General features: G+C 37.8%; 1 protein-coding gene across 1 annotated transcript in view; it reads left to right on the forward strand.

The window, feature by feature from the left end:
• PREX2 (phosphatidylinositol-3,4,5-trisphosphate dependent Rac exchange factor 2) overlaps positions 1 to 17,482 on the forward strand; it is a 182,301-nt gene that overhangs the window by 159,760 nt on the left and 5,059 nt on the right. Inside the window, exons 39-40 of the mRNA XM_015598604.1 lie at positions 12,836 to 12,938; positions 16,494 to 16,561. Of these exons, the coding sequence (XP_015454090.1) occupies positions 12,836 to 12,938; positions 16,494 to 16,561 (171 nt within the window). The remainder of the gene's footprint in view (positions 1 to 12,835; positions 12,939 to 16,493; positions 16,562 to 17,482) is intronic.

The raw sequence follows: 17,482 nt of genomic DNA on the forward strand, positions 1-17,482 counted from the left end.
ATTATACTGAATTGTAAGATAGGCAAATAAAACTCCACAATTTATGCTAATTTTGACAACCAGATAAATAATATAGGCCTATTCTCTTAAAATTATAGGAGGAAATCAAATATTTCAAATATGGTAGGAGTTTCGGTCTTTTGCCTTTCCCATTATCTTTTATAAAAGTTCTCTGCCCTGAAGAGGTGGTCAAATCTGCATAGGTATTTGCTACTTAGATTTTTTCTTTGCAATTTATATGAATCTTTAAAATGAGTGCATCAAATTATTCTGGCCTTTTGAAATGTCCATCGTTTTCTTAAGACGAGATGGCTGTGAAGGAAGACGAAAGCAGTAACTGAGAATGACGTCTCATTGCAGAGGTTTCTAGCCCAGATCGCAAGTGATCATGTGACATTGGCCATCGACTTCAGTGCGTATAGGACAAGAACGTGTATGTGATTACCTTCCATTGTTAAAATTCGGACAGTCCAGGTGGTCATCATACATTAAACACTTCTTCATAAAAGAACCTAAATATATAATTATGAGTTATATTTAATATTTTATATCTGCATTTGTTATTTAATTATATTAATTTCTAGCACTTGCTATGTTATAATTAATATTATATTATTATTAAACACAACGAATTTAAGTTACTCTTAGTTAATATTTCATATCTATAGTTGCCAAACCCAATTTTACCATTTGAGCATATTAGTAAAAATTTAAGTATCTCCATCACTAAATTCTATTTACATTTAGCTATTTAACAGTGACAAATACAGAATCTACAACCTATTCAGTAGGGCATGATTGTTTAAAACTTATTTCAAAGAAACTATAATTATCGTTTTTCCTAAATCTGCAAAATTTTACTGAAAGCAAAATAAAATTCCAGTCATTTTTTGGGATATTTCTGAGAGCTTCAAAGTTAGCGATTTTATAACTACTCTCATAAATGCCATAAACCAAATTTCCCGTTCTCCAGAGGAGATAAGAAGTATGGGTATCTCACCAATATAAATGTCTCAGTATAAATGTCTGTACTTTACAAATTGCCTCTTTTTCTATGGGAACCTGGAGCAGGAGAGCAGATGGTGTGGAGGCAGTTGCAGGAAGAAAGCTGAAATTTCTGCCTTAATAATGTGAATCTTAAATTGGCAGTAGGTCGTCTAACACATTCAGGAGGAATACAGAGGAGTGAGATTTAAATCCTGGTAGCAGGGAGAGTGAAACTATAACTCTGGGTGTGAAATGGAGTACTATACACATGGGTGGGGGTCTCTGCCATTTCTGGGCAGTGACATGAGAGGGACACAGAGCTGGAGATGAGGCTAGCGGGGAGACGGGGCTTGGAGAATGGCAGGCCCTGCCTGCTAGATGAAGGACTTGGGACTCTCCTGAAGGCCCTAGGAAGCCGATGATGGGTTTTCTGCAAAAGAAGACCATGATTAGATTTAAAAAATAGTTTAAAAATGAACGTCACTCTCACAGTCTATGATGAAACAAGGAAGGAGACATGGAGACGGCCAGAATTGTGCCATAATGCAGCAGGAGATGATGAGATCCCAAACGAAGGCATTGATGCAAAGGTCAGAAGGGAAAGAATGATGTCAAAGCTATGACGAGGTAGTAAAGAAGATGAGACGATGGGTGAGAAATAGAGAACAGGGAAGAGAGAGGGGACTCTGTGATTCTGACTGTCCAGCTTGGAAAGATGGCTGGGAAAGGCAGCTGCCTCAGCGGGGAAATATGTGTTTTTCTTGGAGTGGATTATGGAGGGGGGTGTTGAATTAATCTGTTACCTATTGAGTTTTAGATGTCCGTGGTGTACCTCTATGAGGATGACCTCTAATTTATTTATAGTCAGCAGGGACTAAAGGGATACATATGCATAGACATATGCGCACACACACATGCACACCGAGGCTATGTAAAAACAGTGGGGGTGATAAATTCGTACAGGGAGAGAGGAGACGGGGACCAGGTCAGAGAAGATTTCACAGAGATGTGTGTAAGCTGGGTTTAAAATGTTACCAAGAATTTTCTGGGAATAAATACGCTTTAAGTGTTAGGAGCAGGGGAGAGATATTCCAGGAGAAGGCAGAGAAGTGTGAGACAGGAATAATCAGCCACCAAGCGTGGAAGTTCAGGAAAGATCCCCAGGGACTGTGAAAACGTATGAACATTCCACAGTTCTCCCCCTGCGGGGTCCTCTGTGTGCCCTGCTAAAGGGAGTGATGGAGGGGGACCCTCAGAATAAGACACTAAAGGATCAACTAGAAAGGTACAAAAATATTCAAATAAAGCTGCGGTGTCTTGGACAAACAGGTCAAAGAGAGGACAATCATGGTACGGTGTCAAAGAACTGGGGAAACGGGTGAAATCTCCTACCAGACCCCCCACCCCCCATGTGTTGGTGTCATCAAAGACCCTATAAAGAATAAAGACAAAAGCCAGAAAGCAAAGTAGAGAAGGTGGCGTTTGAAAGGTCACGGGGACGAACTTCGGGTAGCTACGGTCGGTCCCCAACCTATTTAGGTAAATCCCCCGAAACAAAACAGAAATGAAATAAATTGGTGAGCGAGTTCAGGCTGGAAAATCTAACATGTGGAGGACCAGACTCCAACCTGGTGGCTAAGGTCCCAAGTTCCACATAGGTAGTTCATGTTCATCTACGTTTTCAGCATCACGGAGGGTCCGAGCGCTTAGTTTCTCATCCGTGAAGGTCATCGATGGCCTCTGTGCCAAACGTGACCGTGACACACACACGTTAATGTGCCGTGTGTCACGGTAGAAAGGAAGGAGGGACGCGGAGTGAGTTTGCCTGGCCGATGATTTTTAAGCGTTAGTTTCAACGCATGCATGGAGAACTTCCAGGGCACATGCTGAAAGCTGCAATAGAGTCCCATTATCCTTAATGATAATAGAGTCCCATTATCCTTTCGTGGCTAATTCTCTGTGTAACGCTAAAAATGTGCACCTTAAACTTGATTGCTCTTTTGCCTTAAGATATACGGAGTGGAGTGTTCACTTCGGCTCTGCTTCTGCTGCCAGGATCGCGCTCCAGCTGATGTGTTGTTCACTAGTACATTCTGTCCAGTCGTTTTCCACCCGCCCCTTCTGGCGTCTCTGTGCTTTCTTTTCAAAAAATTCATTAACCCCTCGTCTTTCGGCTCCCGACTGGGAAACCTAGGAATTCAGCACGGTCATGGGAAGATTTCCTCAGTACTGTCTATTTGACAAGTCAGATAACCACGTTGAAAGTATCGATAGTCATCCGGAGGTTTTCTATAGAATGTACTGGAATCTTGCCTGAGTGATTATCGGCTTTTGGATTGAGCTATTGTTAGACTGTCATTCACATTTTCCAGAAGGAAGAGTGTAAATGTTTAATATTCTATTATATCTGTGTATGCGTGCGTATAAGATAAGTGGTTTCTTTATTGTCGAAAACAAAGTCCGTTTGCCATTTTTTTTCGCATAAATGTATTTATGTGTTTTATTAAGAAAAGCTTCTTCTCTGTTCCAGAGGAACAAGGACAAAGGGGTTGGGTTTTTGAAATCCCCGCTGACTCGTGGCAGTTTCCTTAACTGTTTATTTGTCACCAATGCACTGCTCAAGGTGACCGAGGTGGGAAAGATCAATAGGTCAGCAGTGGCCTTGGCGTGGCAGACTCTGCCTGCGCAGAAGCGTAGCCGCCCCTCCAGACTGATCGCTGTTTAACAGTCTGCCTCAGCCCTCAGGTGAACAGTCCTCTCTCGGTGTAAGGTGATAGAAGAGAGCAGCGCACAGATAACCGTGTCACGTTAAACAGTTTCTTCAGACAGGCGCTTCATTCTAGTTGTCAATAGACTTCCACAGTGGTGCTCTGTGCTCAGTGCTTACAAGCAATTAGAAGCCAGAATAAATGAGAACACTGCAGGAATGAACACGCTCCACACTGAACAGTGCGTTTTATGTGGAAAAATGCAAATCTGTAGTAGAGAAGGAACACAGTCTCCCTTCAGTTTGTTTTTACTACTTGATTGCTCTGCAGTCGATATACTTACTTAGCGTGCTTCAGATCTAGTTCCCTTTTAATCATGAACACATTTTAGTATGATGAGGTCTCCATTCACAGCGAAGTGTTTTGGGCTGGCTGAATTAACCTCTCCCAAAACAATGCATTTAAAGTATAAACTCTGAGTCCAAGATTGTGATTGTTGAATTATAGATGTGGGGAGCTGGAAATCTCTCAATGCAGTCATCCAGGTGATGCAATCGGGGAATAATGGAAAGAGCCCTGGATTTTGAATCAGAAAACTGGTTTCGAATCTTGTTACTTACTATGACCGCGATTACGTCACCTGGTCTCTCAGAAACTTATTGGCGAAATATGAATAATGATTTCTTTCTGAAAACGATGGCAGGCAGATTAAATGAGCAATATATGTGAAGGCATCTCCTACAGGATCTGACAATAGTAAATTAAACACTCTGTTTTTTTCATCTGATCTGTGTATCTGATAGTAGATCCAGAGTTAGAAATATGAAATGCATCTGTTTAAAATGACTAAATCAGGCTTACTAAAATATGGGAAACCTTGTAAGAATTATTTTAAAAATCACAGTAGATGCCATGAGAATAGAAATGCATCTGTTTAAAATGACTAAATCAGGTTTACTAAAATATGGAAAACCTTGTAAGAACTATTTTAAAAAATCACAGTAGATGCCATGAGAATAGATCTTTAATGTTCTCCTTGTACACACAAAAAAGAAATGGTAATTGTATGATGCGATGCAGGTATTAGCTAATGCTGTGGTGGTAATCATTTTGCAACTAATAAGTGCATCGAATCAACACATGTACACCTTAAACTTATACGATGCTATATGTCAATTATAGCTCAATAAAGTGGGGAAAAAATCACAGTAATGGGTCACGATAAGATAAAAGAGTATGAAAAATACAAGAGTTAATGCCTCTGATCTATAAGAAATAGAATACATGGACCATTGGACCCTACGGAAGCCTATTTTTAGACTCCTCCTCGGACAGCTCGTAGAAGGTCACTAAGAAGCAGAAGACTAGGCTCCCCTTGAATTCAAGGATAGGAGATTTTCTTCTCTAGTGTTAAAAACCAAGAATACAGTGCATGTTAGAATCAAGACAGGTGTTTAGGACTTGAAAAGAATCAGACGCTAGTATCTGTCTATTCATTCATGCACTGAGGAAAAAAACTGTGTATGGAGCACCACTGTGTACCAAGCGCTGCACTCGACACCAAACCAGTGAGAACAGAGGGCAGCTGCCCTCACCGCGCTCACGGTCTGAGATCTTCAGAAGGGAGCCACATGGGGAGCCGGGCAGCCATACTATGTGGCACGAGTTCCCTTTAATGATGACGGTAGGTGAAAGGTAGTCAAAGGATTGGGTTTTCAAGTGAAGTGACTCAAAGGGGTGGATATATACTTTCCAAACTACAGTAGAGGGGAAAAATATACAACATGTCCTGTTGACAGTGTGGAAAACGGATTCCGTTAAGATTGTAAGTGTATTCTTCTGAACCCGAGAAATATTGAGAAGTGATAAATGAGTAATACCTCCCATCCGTCATAAAAAGCTTCTGTGTATAAAATAGCAGTAGTAGCTACTGATGATCCTGTTTATTTCACCTCCTTTATTCTCTCGGGGTTGAAATAGGTACTCATTATTTCTCTCCAACATCGAATGCTGCCCAGGAAACCAGCTTATTAAGGTATCGCAGAGAACCACAGCTGAGTAGATTCCAAATAACTTGTTTCTGACAGTCACTTGAATAAGGCTGATGGACCTGGATTTTAATCAAAGGAGAAAAAAAGACTTTCCTAGAATAAGGGGAAATGATTTCATGTTTTTTAAGATTTAAATCTATAAGATTGTAAATGTAAACATAGAACTACATAAAGACATATAAATCATGTGAAAGATATTATCAAAATAGCATGTTCTCAGGCTGTCCTTATGCATATATTCTGAACGATGCATTGGCCCTAAGGTAATTTTCTGACTTTCGTTTCCTACACTAAAGGCAGCATCATAGTTGTAAAGGATGGTGAAAATAAGACACTAAACACACAGGTCTGAGCTAAAAAACAAAGCCAGACTCTGATCATCATGTAGAATTCTACATCAGGGCTGTAGAATTCTGAACTTGCTGATTTCAGAATTGTTAAATATTTGTTTCACTTTATGTTTATCTATTACAAAATCAAATTACCCTTCATATTAATGCAAATGGTTCAAAATGAGTTTTAATGTTTAGCCAGTTTATATAGATTGTTGAGGGGTCTTGTCTAATGCTGCCATTTCCACACTTAATCAAAACCATTGTTTGGCAAGTGGTCCTTTAAACTCAGAAAACCCCAATACATGCCTTTAGACTTGGGGCATATATTTTCCATATATCATATTTTATCACAGAGAATTATCCTGTTAATTATACTGCACTAGCACAAAAAGTAACATACTTATCTAAGTGCCCCAATTCTATTATTACACAAAATAGTTTTAAAAATCACTTCTCAAGTAACTATTGCAGTAGCAGCATGTATACCTAAATTCCTTGACTCCAGTGGGTTTTGTTTTTAGGGATAGTTTTTAGTTGTAATTGAGTATGTAACATTATTGAGTACAGTAGAATTTTTTAAAGTAACATTCAACATTAAATGGGGCAGTAGATTTCTGGAGGTTTTAAAATTCAAGTAAAACTGATGTTTGTGTCTGTTATTATGGTAAATGACCAAATATGTAGAAGGTCCTTAGGTTTCGAGAATCTTTTATCTAATTTATTATTGAAATGTAATGTTTGATATGTTTTTAAAAAGGATTTACATGTAACTTGATTCAAGTAAGATTTGAAATCTTACTAAGTGAACTAAATATAATGTAATAGATATGACAATAAGTGGTTGAAATACAGTATTTTGCAATTAAACCTATTTAGGAAACCGTGCTTTATCTCTCCAATGAGACTTGGTTGAGGAGGAGGTTTGGATGCTGATCATTTCGCACCCCCAGCATCTAGAAATAATGTAAATAATGACAAATAGGAGAGCATTTCGCATGCTTTTCCTGACCCTTAGCTCTACAGTTTGTCATATAAAATAAAATCAATACCTGATGTCTAGGATCAGTAGGGACAAACATATAAAATAAAAGACTCATCTTAGCAAGTGCCAAATTATAGTCAGGTAAACTCCACTTCAACCAAACTCCAATTCGTAAAAGAGATATTGGTGAAAGTTTGTCATTAATGCTATGTAATTATCATAATCCTATAACATCATAATCTTATAAAAGAATTTACCACAGAATTACTCTAATGAACATCTCTTTAAAATAAAAAGTAGAAAGTTTTTTTAAAATAGTTAAAATACAATGAGTTTTGAGAAATTCCAATTTACAAAAGCTTGCCTTCCTCAGATTTTCCAAATAATGCATTGCCCATATGAGCTCATATAGGCAGACTTACTGTATGAGCTCAGTAGCAAAGAAATGACATTAGCACAGGCATGGCTGAGTGTCACACACGTCGTTTCAGGTAGTCCTTTTGGTACTTTATGAGGGCAGCACACCTGCTTTCTCCATTTCACAGATGAGAAAATCGTGTGTGAGAGGGTAGAAGTAACCTGGCCAGGGTCCCACAAGGCAGCCCTCAAATCCTGGCACCTGTGTTTGCGACAGCCATGTTGTCAGCTGATAGTCTATATTCGGAAACAGGTTCTAAGATATTTTGAAAGTAATGAAAGACACCCCCCAAATGGGAAAAATGTTCCTGGATTGCGGGGGAAGTTTGTACAATGGTACTGAATGTTGACCATGAGCAGAAAGTTCTGGATGGAGTGGGACAGATGAGCTGCTGGGGAGGTGGCATGGGAAATGCAAGAGCAGTTGGTAGGAAACCTTAAACATCAGGATGAAGAGTCTCCTTTCGCAAATGTTGCCTGGAAAGCAACTAAAGATGCTTTGAATATTGTATTGATAGGATGTCAAAGGTGGGTACTTAGGAAATTACTGATAATCTGCTTAACAAATTGTTCTTTTATGTCATATAATATATATTAATATTGAAATTCTTTTCCTATCAACCAAAGAAATAAATAAGAGGCCCACTTACTCATAAACTCTGACCCCCGAGGCCGTGCATGTTCGGGCCCAGACCACTTCTCTAACTTCACCCTCTTCCCCTCTCTGTGTGCCCCGGAATATCAGCTCCGCTCTTGTCGTTAAGCTGACCTCACGAGCATTAACCTCAGAAGCTTCGCCCTTGCTGATCCTGAAATGGTCTCAGCAATGGTCTTCCCACCTCTTTGCCGGTCCACCCTGTTTTCCTTTCAATTCCCCTACAAAATTTATTTTCATGGATACCTTAGAACCACCCGATATTATGTATTTTTTTTTTCACTCACTAAAATTTGATCACCTAAATGGGGTTGGCTTTGCTGATGCATCCTCAGTGATGTGGACGAAGGTTTTGGGCGTTGAAGTTGAGTGTTCTCTTTTAAAAAAAGAATAGAAAATTATAAAGCAAAATAGGAATGAAAGTTAATATCTATCTAGAATGTGAGGGAAAAAAACAAATTACAGTGTTTAAAATGCTGATAAACACCACAAGCATTTTAAAATCTGAAAAATAAAAGAAAACTTTTATTACTCTATTGTCTGACACCTCTATACATTTCTTCCCACATTTTTGGTGATATACTCTTTGCCACCTCAAATTATAATAATTTTAATATCATTTTCCATAGAGAATAGAAAAACAATTGTCTTTTCTTTGCATATCAACTAAAAATTATTCATAACTTCAAAAAGCCTTTCAGCATCAACATTATTTCTATTATCTTATCAACTTTTTAATTATTGTCACACACGAAAAGCTCTGTAAGGTCCTTTGCTACATGAACCATAAGGTTTGGAAGAATATTCCACAGAGCGACTTCTGGCTCTGTGCATGTCCAGCCCTGTTTGTCCTGGGCGCCTCCTGTTGAAGCGTATTGCATTACAGCCTGGGGTCCTACCCCTCCCTTTCAGCGTTGGGTGAATTGTACAGGGGTGGGAGGAAGATTCAAATTCATGTCTACATGAGGATATTATAATAAACTAACTATATAAATGGAAGTGACTATGCATCATATACATTGATCCCAGTAAACCCAACCTAAATGCATCCCTAATTTACTTACTTCAGCTTAGTTCCAGAAATAACCATGGCCATTTGAATGCTACAGAACATGACAGAGGGAAGTCGGGATATAAAAAGACAGCAGTCATAACCATTTGCAATTAAAACATTTTGCTTTTGCAATTTTTTTTAAAGCAGGAGACTATATAAACAGGTTCTTAGGGTTCCATACAAGTAAAGAACTCCGAAACTCAACCTTTTGTAGCTAGATAGTAAATTCACTTTTGCCAGTACCTAATGGTACTTGTAAGTACAAAGTTGACACTCAAAAATATTTGTTAGATGAATGGATGGATGGATGGATGCATGCATAGATGAATGAATGAATAGAAAGGTACTTCTTTGTGACCCTACCATAACATTGAACACTGCTAAATCAAAGTGCCTTTCAAATTAAATTGGACCTATTAGCTACAGGTCACATTTATCATATTAAAACTATGCTAAATCTCTGAGCGATGTGGGATCTATTTTTAATATGAAATATGTCAAGAAGATTTATTCATTATACACATAGATATATTGACCCTTTGCTCTTTCTTTCTATGGGGAAATTCATGATTTCTGTATAATTTTACAGCCCTGTCAAGTGAACTTCCTCAGGAGTATTCCTTAAGTAGAGCTACTACCTGGATGTCTTATTACTAAAATTATGGAAGAACATTCTTTGATGTCAATGTTATATTTACCTTATTGTGAAGAACAGTTTCTACTCTGTGACCTTTTGCCTGTGTGCAAAAAAAAGAGTTGTCTAAAGAAATTTTAAGTGGTATTTCAGCTAGAAGGAGCTGAAAATTGAAGGCCCATATTTTCTGGGATGGAGTGAAAAAATAGATTTATTTAAATTTAATTTACTGTCTGTTATTAGAGCAGAGGCAGTGCTAGAAAGGATATTGGTGGATGATGCAGGAAATTTCATACCGAATGGGCTCTGCGTAGGGTTCTGGCCTTTGGTGCTCTCCCCCTTTCTCTCTTGCTCAGGATTAGAGATCAGTCTAATCCTGAGAGAAGTACCTATAAAATCAAATGATCTCTCACGAAAGCTGACTCTGCGTATACATTTACACACCAATAAAAAACCATGTGCCACTTTGGGGACCTAGAATTTTTCAGACAATGTCAAAATCAAAATGCTTTTTGTAAATGCCGATATTTTTTTCACTTGACATTCAGATTGAGATAACTGAGAGATAAAAATTTATGAGGCAAATAATGGTGTATCGGTAGCAAAGTTGTAGACTAGGCTTTTTTTCACGAGCTTCGCTTAGGAGAATGGACTTCTGTGATACTGTTGTGAAGAAACTGGGTCTCCACGGGGAACATCAGCTGTGACTCAGATACAGGCTCTATTGCCCACCTTGACCTAGTTGTCTTTACAATGTTTTCACTTTTAAACACTTGCAAATTAATCATGGGACTTAATCAGAATACACACAGTGGTTAGTATGAAAAAGCAAGTATAAATGAAGCCATCTTTTTTTGGATATACTGGCGAAAAAAAATATCCATTTTAAGGTAGATTTTTCTATTAGACAACATGAGTATGGTTGGGTCTAAAGAAATGACACTTTGCATTACTCCGTCAGAGAGCGTGTTACTGGCCACATTGATGGATCAGGAGACTCCAGTAAAATCTTTTAAAGTAACTGGCAGATAATTTGCTGCAGTAATACTGTTTACTATCACTTGAACTAGGGAGAAATAAATCAGTTTAAAAGGATTAAGAAAATGGATAAAAATTATAGGCAGACTGTTAAAAGTCTTTCACAATGAATAAGTGTTTGTTTTGAGTAGAGTAAGGGAAGTCATGCTTTCTCAGGAAGCACAGAGGTATTTCCATGTGATTAGAAATAGGTAAAGATTTTTTTCTTAGCTTCATTCAGCTGATGTAATGAGCATTATTGATTAAAATGTTACGATCAATGAGGACTTAAAATTGGGGTAGAGGAGACTTTCAGAAGGAGAAAATGTTATGGTCCGTCAAGTAACCTAACAAATGATTTGTCAAAAATTGATTTTTAAACACGAACTGTCAGTGATACTTCCTGGCTTTCGTGGGCATACAGTGTCCTACAGCACATAGGTATATGTAAAACCATAACATATGCTGTTATCAGACTCATACGCTAAATATTTGTAAACACTGTGTACTACTAGATGCTAATTATAAGACTAGCCCATTTGAATACGTATTATTAATGCTTTCTAGAGAATTCTCTGTAATGTTAATGAAGGAGCTGCTTTTCAAGTCATTTAACAGCTAATGGAACGTAACATGCTTCTCCTTAGAATGCAGTTATGTATAATAACACAGTCACACTTCGTAAAGTTCTTTCCAACATCACAGCAGTAATGTTTTAAATACCTTTCTCCTCTTTAAAAAAAAAAAAAATTCATCAGTATCAAAATCTACCAGATATATACTAGAATTCTGTAATACAGCCTCATAACCAGGGATAAATGGGTTAGATATTCCTCACATATAAGCCATTGCATTATAGAATTTACTTTCATTTATAAGGAAGAACTAAACAGCTCTAGAAAAATACATGTGTAATGTACCAAAACCACAGGAAGCTAAATGCAGTCCTGGAGAAAAGACAATCAAAATATCAATAAATTGAAAAATTAAGTTAAACAAAACCCACTCATGTGAATTCTAGGGAGAACATCTAAAAGTAATGAACATTTTTATTAAGTGGATAGAAAAGGTAGCACTGAAAAAACAATTCAGAGACTGGCACCTGAAAATAGTAACAAATGATTAAACACAGGCTCTGAGAACTGCTGTAGAGAAAAATGTGGAAGTAAAAGAAGTGCCTTAAAGGGAAGGAAAGGGGGAGAAAGGCTCACTGAGTTCCTGGATTGAGTTTTGAATTTTCTTAGGGCTGTTCCAAGCATATAGTCCTGTATAAATAATTAAAAGTTCCTTTTGAAACTTTTACAGTCTTTTAGATTGAGTCCGAGAAACACATTTTCTTTTAAAAATCGATTCTGATCTTAGCGAATGTTGATTTCACTGTCATTTTTGTAAGATATTGGGTGCGTCTAAATCTATTAATTATCAATATGAAGACATGAATGAAAAATATTAGGAAGTCGTTTTTTACTTATGTAAAATATCAGTAAAGAATAAGATCTGATAATAAAATTTATTATAATTCTGCTTATTTAATTTCCTGTCTATAAACTTTCTCATAAACAAAGTTCATTCTAGATGTTTTAAATTTAAATACTTAATTTTAGACTCCGACGGTGTTGCTTTATAATCTATTTTTAAACAGATATTCTGTGTAAAAAAAAAAATCAATGGTTCATTGTCTAGCCACTTTGATTTGGCTGGTGCTTTTTGATTTTGAAATTAGCGTAGAGGAGGAAAAATGATATTCCCACTACCCTTCTGAGTTTTTAGCTGAGACTTCTGTAATAAAAGACAAATGAACAAGAGGAAAACAAAAAGAAGTTCATTAGCATGTATATGTCACGTGTATCTGGGAAATACCCAAAGGAAAACGAGTAGCTCTCCAAGGAGGCAGATTTAGGCTGCCATATTCATTACCCTTCATGAGTAACCCAAGCTGTCACAGAGCGTAACAGGAACCAGTGGGATCTGACTTGCCCTTGCCTTTGCACACAGGTGCACCCTGAGCGTGACAGTGGAGCAGGCCATCATTCTGGCCAGAAGCCACGGACTGCCTCCTCGCTACATTATGCAGGCTACAGATGTGATGCGGAAGCAGGTAAGTCTTGCAGACGTGCTAGGGAGTTGTTTCAGAGGACCTCGATTTGAAGGTTCCTTTGTTCATGTATCAGGCCTAACAGGTGCCTGGAGGTGACGGGCACTTTTCCAGGCTCAGAGGGTAAGTCATGACCAAGAAACAGTTCAGGGAAGAAGACAGCACAGATGTCCGTATGACGATTCAACAAGAAACTTAGACAACCTGGAAAAAAAGGTTTATCTAAGAGGTAGTGAGAAGGAGGAAAGAAAGTTAGCCAGACAGAAAGAGCAGGATAAAGGACACAATAAAAAGACACATGCCACTTACTGGGAATTGCAGGTGATTTAATAAGGCTTGGGGAATAAACTGGCAAGAGAGTGGGGTGGGGGAAGCAGAGGAAAGAACCGAGGACCTTGCGTTCTTCTGGAGATCCCTAAGGGACTCCCACGCCACACTCAGAAGTTTGTGCATGATTCTGAAGATGAAGCACAGACCGCAGATCTTCCTTCAGAGGTGGAACAGCTGCTATTGGCTTGTCTTTAGGTCTCTGAAGTACGTATAGATAAGAATATGCTCTCATAAAGAGAACGAACTTTCTGTGCGACAGTCCGATAGTATTTTAAGTGAGGTAGTTTGGTATTTAAAATTCTTTAAAAACATAGCAACAAAATGTACTAATCTCCAATTTATGGATTATTAAGAAAATATCTAGTAGAAAATATCTAGTAGAAAAGACACAACCGAATAGAAAGACCAAAGAAGTTGAAAGACATCAATTTTATACTTAATTCTGCCACCTTTTCTTAGGGCTACCACAGAAAATTGGTTTAACCAATCTCTCTCCTTTCTGATTCAGTTTGCCCAGGAATAGTGAGTGACTTAATTTTTAACATATGGTTTTCTAATTATGACAGCTTTATTTACTACAGACTTAGTGTATAACTTTGAAACAAAAAAACTTGGGGGTTTGCTCCCAAGATTACATTACAGTATGTCAATCAACCACCCCCCACCCCCCCCCAAAAAAAATACAGAGAAGTATTCACAAGTGAGGCCAGCGCCAACCTGGGGTCTGCAACCAGAGATGAGGCACAGCAAGTACACAAACATCAGTGCTTCCATTTGGGACCCGGGACTGAAGATTGAAAATCCAGGTCTCAGAAGGTTCAAGAGGGATTTGCTAAGTGAAGGTTAGATCCATGAGGAGCATGTGACATGGTAGTTCCTCTGGAAAAGGGTGAATACAGGTGCAGATGTAGCAGGTTTAGGAAGGATTTTGGGGGGCAGATACACAAACTCAGTTTTAAAGAGCAGATCAAGGTAAATTTTTGATTAGTCATATCACCATTGGGATTTGAGTGCTGAAACATACAGAAAGAGACTAACCTTTCTGTTTTACTTTGCTGCTATTAGAGTAAGTTTACAGCTGGATTTGCAGAAACCCTCTCAAAATTGTAGTTTGTGGCAGACTAAAAGACTGTTATTAACCTATTTTTCAATAATCCAGCAAGGGAGCAATTATGACTTGGCAACATGTATGTTCTTACTATATGGACTTAAATACTCAAAACTTTTAACTTCTTATAACTGAAAATGGAGACAGAAAATATAGAGATAGAAAAATAAAGACATTACGTAGATCTTACTGACTCTTTATATTATACAAACCTCTTTAAAACATATGTATTACATTTGTATTCATGTATGTTACTATATATTTATAAAATGTAATTTAAAAGACTAAGAAGTTACGAAGTTCCTTATAAACATGTACTGAACAACGATAGTGGTTATAACAGCAGGATGCAAGAAGTGACTTGCAACAATTTGAACAAAACATTATTAGTAATAAAAATATTGGATTATAACTCACAAAATAAGTAAACATCCATGAATCCATACTGATTTAAATAAATACTCGAATAAATAGATAATCTTGGGGGGAAAGAGATAGATAACTCTTCCTTACAGAAACATTCCATTTCACAAGCACTAGTGCCATTGCAGGCAAGATGTGTCAATGGAGGCCGAGAAAAAGTGTGAAGCGAGACAGGATATGTGCATAGTCTCGTAGCATCTCCGCCCCACCCCCAACATATTTATTAACTACAGAAAGAAAAATGGTAACTTTACAGTGAAAAAATCTGGTAGATACCACTTTAACTAGTTGATGAAAGTGAGTGTCACCCGTGATAAGACCTATGGACATCATGTCACATGACAATGATCAACATCAGTGATATGATGTACAGAGAAGGTACAACATCATTTCCGTGATTTACTTGCCCAAAATGCATATCTTCCATCTAATCGTATGGAAATGTCTGACGAATCGAGAGACATTCTGCAAAGTAATGACCAGTACTCATCAAAAGTCTTAAGGTATGAAAGACGACAGGAATCTGAAGAACTGTCACACAGTGGAAGAGACCAAGGACACATGAAAACAAAATGCAGTAGAGAGATCCTGGTTTGGGTCCTGGAATAGAAAAGGGACATTAGTGGAGGAAATGGGGAAATTTGAATGAGACATGCAGCTTCCTTCCTGGCGTTGTGCCAGAGTCAATTTCCTGGTTTTGGTCATCATACTATGATCGAGTGAAGGGTTAACGTTAGAGGGATGTTAACGTTTGCGTGCTGGGCAAGGTTTGTGAACTCTCTGGTGCATTGACAGCTTTTCACTAAGTCTAAAATTACTTCAAAATGGAGAGGGTTTTTTTTTTTTTTTTAACTTCTTAATTGCAATTCCTAAATTTCTTCCCATCTGTCTTTAAAACATTCCACCCTTTTTGAGAGAATATATTCTTTTTTTTTCCTTTTTTTCCTTTTCTTCTTTCTTTCCTTCCTGTAGGTCGATCTGGAAAGTAGCCGAAAAGTCTCGGCGTCTTTGAAACCCCTCTCCTCCATCTGTTCTCAGCCCCACACCCCGGTGCTTGGTTCTGTGTAATAACTAATTCCCTTTAGGAACTGAACAATAGTTACAGCTTCATTCATGAACTTGACAAATTGTAAAGAATTTTTCATTGGTGAAATACATTGCCTTTGTGCTATAAACCTTGAGGCAGAATTCTTACATTTCAGAGATCCACGTACACACATGCCTTGTCTAGAAATTGCTTTAGAACTCTTTGAGAAAACATTTTCTCGGTAAGTATTATGAAATTTAAAATGACTAATTATTCAGCTAAGAAAAAAACAGACACATGAGTGTGATAGAACTGTGAGTTCTGTTCCACGAAAGTGGGGACATGGCAGATATTTATAGCTTACTCATTTCCTTTTATCTGAAGTATTGCCTGCTTCTGGGAGTGAAGACATAAATGAAATAGTAAACTTATTTTGAATGATTTAGATGGCTGTTGGAATACATATAAATCCTTCGAAACAGTATATCAGTGTATCTTGTTTCGTAAAAGAATTAATTTTGAAAATGCTCAGAGGATGATTTCTCTCTTCCTCCTCATCCAGTCTCTTGTGATGTTAATTACATGGTGGAATAAATATTCTACACTCAAATATTAATGGTATGTAATAAAGCAATGTAGAGCTAAGAGTGATTTTCCTTACTTCTTTTAGGGAGCAAGAGTTCAGAACACAGCAAAGAATTTGGGAGTCAGAGACCGGACCCCACAGTCTGCTCCCAGGTAAGTGACTTCCCAGAGAGCTTGCTGCCCTTTCCCAGAGAGCTGCAAAGGAATAATAGCCCTGTGTCTCTCACGGCTGATGCAACTGCTCTGGGATATGTCCAGTGTAGAACTGATCGTAATCACGGAAATCGGCCTTGTAAACATTCAATGGCTAAATGTGATTCGGCCTAAGTGATCTCTGAATGAAATGGAATTTTAGCTGAAGCAAATTTAGAGGTAGCAAGGACAAGTCTTGACATTAGTCTATTTTGCAAGTTCCATCGTGAATTCAAAAACAAAAGCCCATACAGTTACCATGAAAATTTATATTCCAACACTGCCAAACTGCCATTTTCCTTTCTACTTTTATGATTGTGCATGCTGTTCCCTCTGGCATGATTGCCTTTCCCATGTGCATCTATATGAAAAACTATTTAACCACAAAGCCCAACTTAAATGTCATTTTCTCCTCAAAGTCTTGGTTGAGTTTCCTTCCTCTTGATGCTCACTTCATATCTTGCATACTCTCGCCCCGATTGTGTTGCGATATATTGTTACTTGTCTCTTTGCCCAACCTGAATATGAATTCTTTGGAAGCCAAGAAATACTTTTTTTGGGTTTTATTCATTGTTCATCATAGTGCCTACATGTGAACACCTGAACTGATTTCAAGAATGTGTGAATGAACAAACGAATGAGTGAGTTTTTTGTTTGTTATCATACCAAATAGTCACGATTTAAAAAGCATCATAAAAAAGGACTCTAATCCACCCGTAAAATAAACGAACATGGGAACAGACATCAAAGAAATGTTGTTAATTTGATTCCCCTGGTGACGTCAGGGTAGGCAGCCATCTCTTCTGCAGTAGGGCAAAGTTAAATGATTTCTTTTACATTCGATTGTTTTTATACATTTGCATTTTAACAAAAAGCAGGCTC

The sequence above is a fragment of the Pteropus alecto genome, unplaced genomic scaffold (genome assembly GCF_000325575.1).
Source record: "Pteropus alecto unplaced genomic scaffold, ASM32557v1 scaffold87, whole genome shotgun sequence".
NCBI classification, from domain to species: domain Eukaryota; kingdom Metazoa; phylum Chordata; class Mammalia; order Chiroptera; family Pteropodidae; genus Pteropus; species Pteropus alecto.